General features: G+C 44.5%; 1 protein-coding gene across 3 annotated transcripts in view; it reads left to right on the top strand.

The window, feature by feature from the left end:
- Window positions 1-11,422: 11,422 nt before the first annotated feature.
- GNE (glucosamine (UDP-N-acetyl)-2-epimerase/N-acetylmannosamine kinase) overlaps window positions 11,423-15,142 on the top strand; it is a 58,382-nt gene continuing 54,662 nt past the window's right edge. For 2 of the 3 annotated variants that reach the window (XM_021927376.2, XM_021927375.2), the window contains exon 1: window positions 11,433-11,589. In XM_021927376.2, coding sequence (XP_021783068.1) covers window positions 11,539-11,589 — 51 coding nt within the window. In that variant the 5' untranslated portion in view covers window positions 11,433-11,538. Of the gene's footprint in view, window positions 11,590-15,142 lie in introns of all 3 variants that reach the window. The other variant, XM_021927379.2, reaches the window with a different exon arrangement.

The following is a 15,142-nucleotide window of genomic DNA, read 5'->3' as shown; positions in this document are numbered from 1 at the left end:
TCACAGAAACATCCGAACAATGTTTGACCAAATATCTGGTACCATGGCCCAGTTAATTTGACATAAAAAATTAACCAACGCAGCAATCCCTGGAACCTGTGTTATCTTATCTGAAAAAAGAGTCTTTGAAGATGTTAGAAAGGATCTTGAAATGAGGAGATTATCCTGGATTCTCCAGGAAAGCCCTCAACTTAATGATAAGTGTCCTTATAAAAGACACACGAGGCCGGCTTTGGTGGCTCACGTCTGTAATCCCAGCACTTTGGGAGGCTGAGGCAGGTGGATCACCTGAGGTCAGGAGTTTGAGACCAGCCTGGCCAACATGGTGAAACCCCGTCTCTACTAAAAAAAAAATACAAAAATTAGCTGGGCGTGGTGATGGGAGCCTGTAATCCCAGCTACTCAGGAGGCTGAGGCAGGAGAATCGCTTGAGACTGGGAGGCAGAGGTTGCAGTGAGCCAAGATTGGGCCTCTGCACACTAGCTTGAGTGACAAGAGTGAAATTCCATCTCAAAAAAAAAAAGAAAAGACACACAGGCTGCCACGGTGGCTCACGCTGGATCGCTGGAGGCCGGGAGTTCAAGGTCAGCCTGGGCAACATAGCAAGACCCCCATCTCTATTTTACAAAAAGAGAGAGAGAGAGAGAAAGGAGAGACATATCAAAGAGATGAAGGCTATGTGAAGGTGGAGAAGAGATTGGGGTAATATGGCCACAAACCAAGGAAGCCAAGGAATGCCTCCAGTCACCAGAAATTGGAAGAGGCAAAGAAGGATCCTCCCCAAGAGCCTGCAGAGGCAGCGTGGCCTGCCAACACCTTGATTTTGGACTTCTGGCCTCCAGAACTGTGAGAGAATGAATGTCTACTGTTTTAAGACACCAGTTCGTGGCAATTGGCTATGGGAGCCACAGGAAGCTAATACAACTGGGAAATGGCAAGAAGCTTGTCTATCTGACTTCTCTGCAGGGCGGTGGGTCCACACCATGCACTTGCACACACACTAGGAGGGAGGCCAGAGGCAGTCCTCGCTTCCTCAGGGACCCCTTCCTGTTGGTCTCCTCCCACCTCCTGCCTGGGTTCTGCTCTGCCACAGTAGCTCAGCTCTGTGTCCCCACCACTAGCCGGCATCTCCTCCCTGCTCTGCACCCCAGTCCTTTGTGCTTCACTCTGCAGACCCCAGGCTCCAAATATGTCATCTTTATTCTCTCTCTCGGGTCTAGAAGGCCTTCATCCCTCAGCCCTGGGCCCACCTGCTGCCACTGTCTCTCAAGTCACAAGCATTTATTGTGCATCTACTAGGAGTTGGGCACTTGAAGTGCTGGGGGCCCCTAGAAGTTCCTGCCCTCCAGAAGTTCACTGTCTGCTCAGTAATTTCCCATCATCTCAACTCTCTGAAAACATGGCCTGTGGCCACTGATTTCTAGGAATCTGCTCAGTGCCTGCACCTGCTCCCCCTCACAGGCTGCAAGGATACAGGTGTGTGGGATATTAGAGCCAAAATCTAACTGCAGTCTCTTTCAAAGGTGCACAGTTTCATTTGTTGGTTGTCACTGTGGAAAAAACCATACGCCAAATGAAAGTAAAGCAAGGGGCTGGGTGTGGTGGCTCATGCCTGTAATCCCAGCACTTTGGGAGGTCGAGGGGCGGGGGGGGGGGTGGATCACCTGAGGTCAGGGGTTCGAGACCAGCCTGGCCAACATGGTGAAACCCCATCTCTACTAAAAATACAAAAATTAGTCAGGTGTGGTGGTGCACGCCTGTGATCCCAGCTACTCAGGAGGCTGAGGCAGGAGAATCATTTGAACCGAGGAGGCACCCGGGAGGCGGAGGTTGCCATAAGCTGGGATCACACCACTGCACTCCAGCCTAGGCAACACAGCGAACTCTGTCTCAAAAAAAAAGAAAAAAAAAAAGTTATGCTAAAGCTACTCTTCTTGTGCTCTATAAATGGAATAGCAAAGCCTAGATGACCCTTATCTGTTAATTAGCATGGTTTACTGAATATTTTAAGCCCACTATTGAAGATTTACTGCTCAGAAAAAAAAAAAAAAAGATGGCTTTCAGAAAATTACTCCTCGTTGACAGTTCACCTGGTCACCCAAGGGCTCTGCTGGAGATGTACAAAGAGATGAATGTTGTTTTCATGCCTGCTAACACAACATCCAGTCCACAGCCCATGGATCAAAGAGTAATTTTGACTTTCAAGTCCTATTATTTAAGAAATATGGCCGGGCGCGGTGGCTCAAGCCTGTAATCCCAGCACTTTGGGAGGCCGAGACGGGCGGATCACGAGGTCGGGAGATCGAGACCATCCTGGCTAACACGGTGAAACCCCGTCTCTACTAAAAAAATACAAAAAACTAGCCGGGCGACGTGGCGGGCGCCTGTAGTCCCAGCTACTCGGGAGGCTGAGGCAGGAGAATGGCGTAAACCCGGGAGGCGGAGCTTGCAGTGAGCTGAGATCCGGCCACTGCACTCCAGCCTGGGCAGCAGAGCGAGACTCCGTCTCAAAAAAAAAAAAAAAAAAAAAAAAGAAATACATTGGCCGGGCACAGTGACTCACACCTGTAATCCCAGCACTTTGGGAAGCTGAGGCGGGCAGATCACAAGGTCAAGAGATGGAGACAATCCTGGCCAACATGGTGAAACCCTGTCTCTACTAAAAACACAAAAATTAGCTGGGTGTGGTGGCATGCACCTGTAGTCCCAGATACTTGGGAGGCTGAGGCAGGAGAATCACTTGAACCCAAGAGGCGGAGGTTGCAGTGAGCCGAGATTTCGCCACTGTACTCCAGCCTGGTGACAGACCAAGACTCCATCTCAACAAAAATAAAAATAAAAAAAAAGAAATACATTTTGTTGGGCCATAACTGCCATTAATCATGATTCCTCTAATGGATTTGGGCAAAGTAAATTGAAAGACTTTGGAAAGAATTAATCATTCTAGATGCATTAAGAACATTCATGATTCATGGGAGAAGGTCAAAATATCCACATTAACAGGATTTGGGAGAAGTTGATTCCAATGCCCATAGTTGACTTTAGGGGGCTCAGGACTTCTGTGGGGGCAGTAACTACAGATGTGGTAGAAACAGCAAGAGACCTACATATAGAAGTGGAGCCTGAAGATGTGACTGAATTGCTGCCATCTCATGATCAAACTTGAATGAAGGAGGTGTTGCTTCTTCTGAATGAGCAAAGAAAATCTTTTCTTGATGTGGATTCTACTCCTGATGAAGATGCTGTGGACGTTGTTGAAATGACAACAGAGGACTTAGAATATTACATAACATAGTTGATAAAGCAGTGGCATGGTTTGAGAGGATTGATTCCAGTATTGAAGGAAGTTCTACTGTGGGTAAATGCTATCAAATAGTATCACATGCTACAGAGAAATCTTTGGTGAAAGAAAGAGTCAATCGATGCATCAAACTTCATCTTTGTCTTATTTCAGGAAATTGCCACAGGCATCCCAATCTTTAGCAGCCACCACCCTGATCAGTCAGCAGCCACAACACTGACGCAAGACCCTCTACCATCAAAAAGATGACTCACTGAAGGCTCAGGTGATCATTACCATTTTTTTTAGTATAAAGTGTTTTACAAGACCAGTGCTCTAACCCATGAGCTATGGAGCCATAATAAAGTATTTTAAAATTCCAGCTGGGCACGGTGGCTCACGCCTGTAATCCCAGCACTTTGGGAGGCTGAGGAGGGTGGATCACCTGAGGTCAACAGTTCGAGACCAGCCTGGCCAACATGGAGAAACCCTGTCTCTACTAAAAATACAAAAATTAGCCGGGTGTGGTGGCGGGGGCCTGTAATTCCAGCTACTCAGGAGGCTGGGGCAGGAAAATCTCTTGAACTCAGGAGACAGAGGTTGCAGTGAGCCAAGATTGCACCACTGCACTCCAGCCTGGGTGACACAGTGAAACTCTGTCTCAAAAAGAAAAAAAAAAATTAAGGTATATATGTTGTGCTGGGTGCAATGGTGGATGCCTGTAATCCTAGCCCTTTGGGAGGTCAAGGCTGGTAGACTGCTTGAGCCCAGGAGTTCGTGACCAGCCTGAGCAACATAGTGAGACCCTGTCTCTAAAAAAATACAAAAAATTAGCTGGGTGTGGTGACTCGTGCCTGTAGTCCCAGCTCCTCAGGAGGCTGAGGTGGGAGGCTCACTTGAGCCTGAAGGCAGAGGTTGCAGCGAGCCAAGATTGTGCCACTGCACTCCAGCCTGGGCACCAGAGTAAGCCTTGTCGTTAAGAAAAAAAAAAAAAATCAAGGCTGAACAGACCTTTAGCACCAAAGAGACCATTCTGTCTCTCCTCTCTCAGGTTTAACTTTCTCATGAAAATCTTACCCCTAGCCCATTTTAACTTAACTCACAATATATGCCTGGCACTATGCAAGACTCTGGAAATGTGAAGAGGAACAAAATAGCTATGGCTGACCCCTAGTCAGCCATAGTTTATAGTCTACTAGAAATAGTTATCAAAGTGTGGTCTGGGGACCTTGGAGGAGGGAGGGAGAGTCCTTGGAGCCCTTTTGGGGCTGTGTGTGAAGCCCAAACTACATTCTTGTATTCATAATAATATAGCCAGTTCTCATTCTTCATGGTAGTTATGTTCTATAAAGTTGCTGTGACTGCTGAATAAGTGAATACTGAATTATTGCTCTTAAGGGAAATACAAGGTTAGGTTCCTACAAGTTTCTGGTCATTTTTGTCAACCAACCAATATGTAACCTTGTTTTCTGTGTATTTCTATTTAAAGATACGTTAACATGAGAGGATGGTGGCATGTATGGCATCTCCCATTCACGTTCCTATCTTCCCTGGAAGGCTATTATGAGATGATTTCTTATGCTTTCCAGGTTCTGATGAGATTAGGGTTTTATGCCATGGCCTCCTCAGAACAGAGCTGCAGAATACTAAAGCCCTTAGCTGCAGCTAAGAATGAGCTTCTCGAAAGGGTGTCCCATGGCTTGCCTTGCAGTCACCTGACCCCTTTTGTTTTGGTGTTTTCCTTTTGGTGAGTGGGACAAAGACCATAGGAGCTGGCACCTTGAGCCACTCTTCCTTTTGCTGTTTACATAAGTGTCAAACAGTCTGATCTAAAAGTAGCCTGTTGTACCTTTCCCTTTCAACCAGGCAGGCCTTGTCCTTGTCCTTGTGTGTGCTCGACAAATAGGAAAGACCAAGAGGCAGATGTTGGATCTGTGTATTGCCCAGGCACTCCGCTCATTACTAGCCCATCTGACCCCTACATCTGCAGCCTGAAACCCAGTGATGAGAAAATTCTCCATGTTACAACCCTCATAAATGGCATTAACCTCTTTTAGAAGAAGATGGATTGCAAATGATTTTTAGATGTTCTTGTGGATAATACTTGCAGTATCTACACATTTAACGTTTGTTCATATTGCCATCATTGCAGAACCCAGGGGTAAAAAAGCTGCGAGTTGGAGGAGGAATCTTTGCTTCTCCAAAGGAGACTTCTCTCCTCTCTTGCTCTCTCAGGAAAGAGGGGACTCTAAAGTAGTTCACTTACGGTGGACCATGCAACATGGCTAAAAATGAGGCCTGCCCAGAGCCCGAGGCTTGTCACAACTTCCTCTGTCATTCTGTGAAACTTAGCCTTAAACAGACCAGAGTTTTGCCTGGCTAAAAACTGTATTCTCTGCTTTATCTGAAGTGAAATGTATTTCTCCTGTTCCAGCCAGTGACCAATGCAATCACCTTATCCTAGAAAAAAAGTAAATTGTAAGCACCCTCAAGATGCATTCACTTTCAAAGTTTTATTATTTACTGGCTCACAAAGTAAGAATGCACATTGTAAAAAAATGTGCAAGGCTGGGCGTGGTGGCTCGTGCCTGTAATCCCAGCACTTTGGGAGGCCAAGGTGGGTGGATCACGAGGTCAGGAGATCAACACCATCCTGGCCAACATGGTGAAACCCGGACTCTACTAAAAACATAAAAATTAGCTGGGTATGGTGGTGCACACCTGTAGTCCTAGCTACGCAGGAGGCCGAGGCAGGAGAATCGCTTGAAACCGGGAGGCAGAGGTTGCAGTGAGCCAAGACTGTGCTACTGCAGTCCAGCCTGGCGACAGAGCGAGACTCCGTCTCAAAAAAAAAAAAAAAAAAAAAGTGCAAAACACAAAAAGTAGAAATAAACACACAAAAAAATCCGTCTCACATCTACAAGAAGGCAACAACTGTTAATATTCTAAGATACTTCCCTTTTTTCCTTTACACAAGCACAACTCTATATGTAATCTTGTACCTCACCTTTTGATTCACATCATTTCATATTTTTCCATGACTTCACATTGTAAATATTATGTTGACTAACTGCGTAGTGATTTGTGGATGCATCAAAATTTATCTAACTCTTCCTCAAACATGGCACCTAGGTTAAGAAGCTTGTCGCTTTTGACACAAGCTATCTGAATGAGTGACAGATGGTATGGTGTGGTTGAAACAGCAGTGACTTTGCAGTCACATTTTTTGACCCATGTTTGAGATCTGGTCAGCCACTTGTAACTTGTTTGTGTGACTTTAGTTAAACTGCTTAATTTCTCTGAGCCTCAGTTCCTTTCCCCATCTATAAAATAGGACCGGTAACTTCTACTTCACTGAGTTGTTCTAAGTCAGTAGTTGACAGACTATAGCTCAGGAGCCAATTCCAGGCCACTATCTGTTTTGGTAAAAAAAAGTCTCAAAGGCACACAGCCATCTCCATTCATTTATACATTCATTTACATATGGCTGCTTTTGTACCACAAGAGCAGAACAGAGAAGTTGTGACAGAGACATGGCCTGCAAAAATATCTGGCTCTCTATAGAAAAGATTTGATGACCCCTATTCTAAATAATGGACGTGAAAGTAATTCGGTAGACAGAAAAAAGCCTAACCAAATGTGAAAGATTATTCTTGGCAGAGCCCACAGTAGGTGCTCATTAAACATTTGTTCTAAGGATGTGTAGCTAGATGGAGAATTTTATTCACCAGAATCCCTGCAGAATGAGTCTCTGTTCAAGAGAAGCATGAAGGAGAAGGTAATTCAGAAGAGCATCAGCATGGGGTGAGAACCCTGTGCAGAGGGAGAGGAACAGAGATTTTTAACACCTGGGAAACTATAAGGACAAGGAGAACTGCGTGAAGATGTTTAGAAGTTTTCTGGATGATGCTCTGAATAAAACTCCTATGCAGCCCAATTAAAGTAATCCACAGTAAAGATCAACATGGTTCTTTAAGACTTTCAGAGTAAGACCAGTGTTTATTTAACTTCAACTCAATGTAGGGATTGGATCAAAGGACTATAGCTTTCAAATCGATTATCAAATTGACAGAATAAAAATAACAACTCAGGCTGGGCATGGCAGCTCAAGCCTGTAATCCCAGATCTTTGGGAGGTCAGAGCAGTAGGATCCCTTGAGCCCAGGAGTTTGAGATCAACCTGGGCAACACAGTGAGACTTCATCTTTATATTTTAAAATAAGTCAATTAATTAAATAAAAATAAAAATGGGTGTGGTGGATAATGCCTGTAATCCCAGCACTTTGGGAGGTTGTGGCAGGCGGATCACTTGAGGTCAGGAGTTTAAGACCAGCCTGGCCAACATGCTGAAACTACATCTCTACTAAAAATACCAAAATTAGCTAGGGGCCAGCGCGGTGGCTCATGCCTGTAATCCCAGCACTTTGGGAGGCCGAGGCAGGCGGATCACCTGAGGTCCGGAGTTCGAGACCAGCCTGACCAACATGGAGAAACCCTGTCTCTACTAAAAATACAAAATTAGCCGGGCGTGGTGGCACATGCCTGTAATCCCAGCTACTAGGGAGGCTGAGGCAGGAGAATCGCTTGAACCTGGGAGGCGGAGGTTGCAGTGAGCTGAGATCGCACCATTGCACTTCAGCCTCGGCAACAAGAGTGAAACTCCGTCTCAAAAAAAAAAAAAAAAAAAAGTGTGTGCCTGTAGTCCCAGTTACTCAGGAGGCTGAGGCAGGAGAATCACTTGAACCCAGGAGGTGGAGGTTGCAATGAGCCGAGACTGTGCCACTGTACTCCAGCCTGGGCGACAGAGCAAGACTTTCGTTTCAAAACAAAAAACAAAAAAACAGCCCTAATACTGAATTTATAACACAAAATTTTAATTATTAGCACTCTCCCATAAAGCACAGGGAAGAATATCTTATTTAATAAAAAGAGGATAATATTTCACTGGGCAGGCTGGGCACAGTGGCTCACACTTATAATCCCAGCCCTTTGGGAGGCTAAGGAGGGCAGATTGCTTGAGCCCAGGAGCCTGAGCAACATGGCAAAACCTCATCTCTACAAAAAATGCAAAAATTAACCTGGTGTGATGGTGAGCTCCTGTAATCCCAGTTACTCAGGAGGCTGAAGCACAAGAATCACTTGAAACCGGGAGGTGGAGTTTGCTGAGCTGAGATCGTGCCATTACACTCCAGCCTGGGCGACACAGCAAGACTATGTCTTAAAAAAAACAAAAAACAGGCTGAGTGAGGTGCCTCACGCCTGTAATCCCAGCACTTTGGGAGGCTGAGGCAGGAGGATCACCCGAGGTCAGGACTTCAAGACCAGCCTGGCCAACATAGTGAAACCCTGTCTCTACTAAAAATACAAAAATTAGCTGGGGTGGTGGTGCCTGCCTGTGATCCCAGCTACTCAGGAGGCTGAAGCTGGAGAATCACTTGAACCTGGGAGGCGGAGGTTGCAGTGAGCCAAGATTGTGCCACTCTACTCCAGCCTGGGTGACAGAGTGCGACTGTGTCTCAGAAAAATAAACAAATAAAAATAAATAAATAAAAACACAAACAATTTAAAAAAATAGTAGTAAGGTCAGACTTTTGATCATATATTTTTTTGGTGAGTTCCCTAGTGCTATTCTGCCAATTTTTCTATTGGACAGCTTTTTCTCCCCCATTGCTGATTTGTAAGCTCTCAAGTGATGTCCTATAGGCAGTCTATTAAATATCGGATATTTTTGTTTATTTATTTATTGAGACAGTGTCTTGCCATGTCGCCCAGGCTGCAGTGCAGTGGCAAGATCACACAGTTCATTGCAGCCTCAAACTCCTGGATTCAAAGCAGTCCTCCCAGTTCAGCCTCCTGAGCAGCTGGGACTACCAGCATGTGCCACCAAGACCAGCTAATTAAAAAAATTTTTTTGGTAGAGATGGAGTCAAACTATGTTGCCCAGGCTGGTCTTGAATTCCTGGCCTCAAGTGATTCACCTGCCTTGGCCTTCCAAAGTGCTGGGACTATAGGTGTGAGCCACCATGCCTGGATATTTTTACTGGGAGGAGGGGGTGTCTGTCAAGATTAACCAAGAGGAAGTGAAAAAACATAACGCCGAGTGCGGTGGCTCATGCCTGTAATCCCAGCACTTTGGGAGGCCGAGGCGGGCGGATCACAAGGTCAAGAGATCGAGACCATCCTGGCCAACATCCCTGTCTCTACTAAAAACACAAAAATTAGCTGGGAATGGTGGCACACGCCTGTAATCTCAGCTACTTGGGTGGCTGAGGCAGGAAAATCGCTTGAACCCGGGAGGCAGAGGTTGCAGTCAGCTGAGATCATGCCACTGCACTCCAGCCTGGGCGACAGAGCAGGACTCCATCTCAAAAAAAAAAAAAAAAAGAAAAAGCATAACAATTATCCATGAAAGCTGGCAAAGTGGTGTACACTTTTAGTTCCAGCTACTTGGGAGGCTGAGGCAGGAGGATCGCTTGAGCCCAGGTCTAGTCTGGACAATATAGCAAGACCCCACCTCTAAAAAATATTATCCATGGGCCGGGCGCAGTGGCTCAAGCCTGTAATCCCAGCACTTTGGGAGGCCGAGACGGGCAAATCACGAGGTCAGGAGATCAAGACCATCCTGGCTAACGCGGTGAAACCCTGTCTCTACTAAAAAATACAAAAAAACTAGCTGGGTGAGGTGGCAGGCACCTGTAGTCCCAGCTACTCGGGAGGCTGAGGCAGGAGAATGGCATGAACCCGGGAGGTGGAGCTTGCAGTGAGCTGAGATCCGGCCACTGCACTCCAGCCTGGGCGACAGAGCAAGACTCTGTCTCAAAAAAAAAAAAAAAAAAAAAATTATTCATGGATCCACTCCTTTATCTGCCTGAAAAAAGAGGGTCCTGCCCTGGCACACTTAGAACTACTCTCTCCTGCCTCTCTATAAAGATGGAGGAAGGGGAGAAGACGACTTTTTTTTTTTTTTTTTTAAACAGACTTTTTAGTTAAGAGAGAAAAAAGAGCAGACTGGATGTGAGGAAATTGATGGGAACAAAGAGCAAAGAGTAGAGATTTAACAAAAAGTGTTGTTGAGGGTTATGTATACCTTTAACATATTTGAAAAATATAACATATTTGAAAATATATGAGCCAGGCGTGGTGGCTCATGCCTATAATCCCAGCACTCTGGGAGGCCAAGGCGGGTGGATCATCTGAGGTCAGGAGTTCAAGACCAGCCTGGCCAACATGGCAAAACCCCATCTCTACTAAAAAATACAAAAACTAGCTGGGCGTGGTGGCGTACACCTGTAATTCCAGCTACTCAGGAGGCTGAGGCTGGAGAATCGCTTGAACTTGGGAGGCAAAGACCGTAGTGAGCTGAGATTGTGCCACTGCACTCCAGCCTGGGTGACAAGAGCAAGACTCTGTCTCAAGAAGAAAAAAGAAAAACAAAAGAAAAAAATAAGTTATTTTAGCATGGTGGCTCACACCTGTACTCCCTGCACTTTGGGAGGCCAAGGTGAGAGGATTGCTTGAACCCAGGAGTTCGAGATCAGCCTGAGCAACAGAGTGAGACCCAGTCTCTTTCAAATAAAATAAAACAGACTTCAGACCATGGTTTGCTTCAAAATCTGTAAACATATAATGGTTAACTAAGAATTTCTGTGCCTCTGGGGGACACCTTTTAGTATAGTTTCCCTTAAGTGGAATGTAAAGTTGTGTGGTAGATAAGGCTAGGCTGTTCCTGTGGTCAACTGAGCATTGACCAGTGAAATGGAGAGTTGTTTGATAAGTAGATCATTGGTCAGTATCCCTTGCTACCAATCTGTCTGTGAGAGTCCCTAAGCACCAAAAGCAAGACAAGAGCAAGACTCCATCTCAAAAAAAAAAAAAAAAAAGTTTAGAATATATGTATGTGTGAAAACAAAGTGAAAAAAGACTTGAGATTTTGCTTGTAGATTTTTGTTTCTACCTTCAGAAACTCAGAAGAAAACTTTTTCTAGTGGAAAGTAAAATTATTGGATGGAATGGGAAATCCAAAACAGGGGAAGTAACACTTAGACGCCGACTGATCACCTACTTTAGAGCTACTGTCCAGGAATACGACAAGAGTTCAGAGCCACATTTTTTTTTCTTCCTTTTCAGAGAGGTGGGGCTTAAGATTTCGTCTGGACTTCGGATGCCTATTGGTGACTGCTCCGTGGCAGCTAAACCAAGAGAACAGCTGCTCTGCTCATTATTTCATACCACACCAGGGTACAGAGCTTGTGCTTTGGGATGGAAACCTATGGTTATCCGCAGAGGGAGTCATGCTTTCAAGGACCTCATGTAAGTAATTCGGAATTCAATAGAGCTTTATTATTGAAATTGCAATCAGAAAAAAAAGGGGGAAAGAAGGAAAATTACAAAGAGGAAGAGGAAAGCTTTGGTTTTAAATCTATCAAATCCATCATTTTTAAAGACTTTTTAACTGCTAACTCAGGTTAGTCATTCTGTGGCTGCTACTTGCTTCTCAGTTACTGTGCTAAAATTCATGGTCTTTCTGCATTTCCAAACTGAAAGCTGAAATTGAACTCTTTTCTCCAGATTCCTGGCACTTTCATCAGATAAAGTGGGGTTCCTTTTACTTTTTGAGATCTCTGTTTCATAAATACAGTTTATTTTCAAAACATGCAATGTTTGTTTTAACTATTTTGTTTCCTTCCCTTTTGGAACATGGCATGTAGAGCTGCCTAATTTGTACTTCTTTTCCCTCAGTTATTTAACTATTTACTGACCACATGATTGGGGTGGGTATATTTACTCCAAATTAATTAGTATCTAAGTCAAATAAGAAGGAAATTATCACGTTTATCAATATATAAATGTGACATATAGTGTGCTACACTATAGTGTAGTTTATTAAACCTAATTTTTCATTGAGGCATATGGAAATCCAAATGTTTTAGGAAATCATCATCACAGTTCAATTAGGTGATTAAAATATATATTCAATTTAAAGATCATCTATAGTTAAGGAATGGCTTATACAAGTGTGTGTGTGTGTGTGTGTGTGTGTGTGTGTTTAAAGACAGGATCTTGCTCTGTCACCCAGACTAGATTGTAGTGGCATAATGATAGCTCACTGCAGCTTTCAACTCCTGGGCTCAAGGGATCCTCCTGCCTCAGCCTCCCAAGTAGCCAGGACTACAGACACACACTACCACACCCAGCAAACTTTTAAATTCTTTGTAGAGACAGGGTCTTGCTATGCTGCCCAGGCTGATCTCCAACTCCTGGGCTCAAGTGATGCTCCTGGCTTGGCCTTTCAAAGTGCTGAGATTACAGGTGTGAGTCCCTGTACCTGGCCTTATAAAGACTTTCCAATTAGATGATATTATTCCTGCAATTATTGCCAACACATTTTACTCCTAGCTATATCACTAATGCATACTTTCTATTTGCCTTCTTCAATGAGAATTTATTTTTATTTTTTATTAGCACACTTAAATTGAAATTCAAGGTCAGACTTTCTGAGCTTCTAGCTAGAACTTGTAAGTTTTTTTCCTCGTGTCATCAATGAAATCTGCTTAGAAATGGTTGTTTCTAGTTATGAAAGTAATAGTTGCTCTACTCATCTCTCCATCCATTTTTTTTTTGTATGACTGACTTTAAAAATGTGGCCTGTAGCCGGGCGCGGTGGCTCACGCCTGTAATCCCAGCACTTTGGGAGGCTGAGGCAGGTGGATCACAAGCTTAAGAGATCGAGACCATCCTGGCCAACATGGTGAAACCCTGTCTCTACTAAAAACACAAAAATTAGCCGGGCATGGTGGCACACGCCTGTAATCTCACCCACTCGGGAGGCTGAGGCAGGAGAGGCGGAGGTTGCAGTGAGCCGAGATCACACCACTGCGCTCCAGCCTGGCAACAGAGTGGGACTCCAACTCAAAAAAAAAAAAAAAATTATGGCCTGAAATGATCATTTCATTCATTTGCCTAATGTTTGGTGGTTTCTGTGGCCACACAAACTCTGAAATACTCTATGTGGCCTTTAAGTTATCTTCCAAGTTACTCTCCCACTTAATAATTCAATTATCTTTTCCAGTATTCCTCAATAAAACCTTTCTCCTGTCAGGCTGGTCTCCCCTGTATGCTATTCTCATGCCCATTTTATTGTCTTCAATCACATCATGTTCTCACTTCCAGGAAAATACTCTTTTAACATGTGAAACTGATAGGGTTTCACGGCACACTGAATGTGAAAGAGAAAGGAGGTGGAGAGGCCAAGAATGCCTCCTAAGTTCCAGTAGGTGATAATACTATTCACTGAGAATTAGGACGGAAGAGAAAGCCCAGGTTTATGAGGAAGAAGAAAGCTCAATTTTGGACAAGCAGATTTGAAGTGTTTGTAGAACACGTCCAAATAAAGATGTCCTATAAGCAGTTGAATATTTGAGTTTGGACTGAAAAGACTGGAACAGAAATTCACATCTAGGAATCATTTTAAATGATTGTGAAACCATGCAAGTGGCTGAAGTCATGCTGGATATATACTACAATGAGATATAAGGAAGACTATAGAATTCTAAAAAATACTTTTATTTAGGAGTTTGAGAAAGTATAAGAGCCAGAGAAGTTGGAAGTAGGCAGGAAATCAGGTGTTTTGCAAGCCCAGGATGTAAAATGTCTCCAGAATAAGGCAGTGACCAACAGTGTGAAAAAGAAGGGGTTAAGAGAAGAGAAGCCAGAGGGCAAAGAAGACTAGGTACATGGGCAGTTGGAAAAAGAGGGAAAGTGGCCAGGAAAGCACCACTAAATATTTAACATAAGGTGCAAGAGCCTGGCACAATGGCTCACACCTCAAACTCCAGCACTTCAGTAGGTTGAGGCAGGAGGATTGCTTGAGGCCAGGAGTTCAAGATCAGCCTGGGCAACATAGCAAGACCCTAGCTCTAAAAAAATTACAAAAATTAGCTGGGCATGGTGACACATGCCTGTAGTCCCAGCTACTCAGGAGGCTAAAGGAGAGGATTGCTTGAACCTGGGAAGTTGAGGCTGCAGTGAGCCATGATCCTGCCACTGTACTCCAGCCTGGGTGAAAGAGCGAGACCCTGTCACAAAACAAAACAAAAAATGTACCATAGACCGAAGTACCTGGGTTTCTGCAGAATTTTACACCCCATTAAATTTAGTGATGTCTAACAGTCATTCAGTTGTCTAAGATTTAGACAGCTACTATATGAAAAATACCATTAAAGAGTTCCAAATTGGCTGGGCGCAGTGGCTCACACCTGTAGTCCCAGCACTTTGGGAGGCTGAGGCAGGTGGATCATGAGGTCAGGAGTTCAAGACCAGCCTGGCCAAGATGGTGAGATGCTGTCTCTACCAAAACTACAAAAATTAGCCTGGTGCAGTGGCAGGTGCCTGTAATCCCAGCTACTTGGGAGGCTGAGGCAGGAGAATCACTTAAACCTGAGCCGAAATTGCGCCACTGCACTCCAGCCTGGGTGACAGAGTGAGACTCTGTCTCAAAAGAAAAAAAAAAAAGAGTTCCAAATTGGCCAAGAGTGACAGTAGAACACAGTCAGGGGCAGAAAAATCTGGTGAAACAGGTAGGGTAAGAAATGTAGCTGGTGCTTTGGGCTAAGAGTAAGCAGTGTATTTAAAAATACATAAGGTTTATGAAATGTGGCCAGGCACAGTGGCTTATGCCTGTAATTCCAGCACTCTGGGAGGCTGAGGTGGGTGGATCACCTGAGGTCAGGAGTTCGAGACCAGCCTGGCCAACATGTCGAAACCCCATCTCTACTAAAAATACAAAAATTAGGCAGGTGTGGTGGCAGACGCCTGTAGTCCCAGCTATTCGGGAGGCTAAGGCAGGAGAATTGCTTGAACCCAG

This window comes from Papio anubis, chromosome 13 (assembly GCF_008728515.1).
Source record: "Papio anubis isolate 15944 chromosome 13, Panubis1.0, whole genome shotgun sequence".
NCBI lineage: Eukaryota > Metazoa > Chordata > Mammalia > Primates > Cercopithecidae > Papio > Papio anubis.
This window is presented reverse-complemented; position numbering and strand designations above follow the sequence as displayed.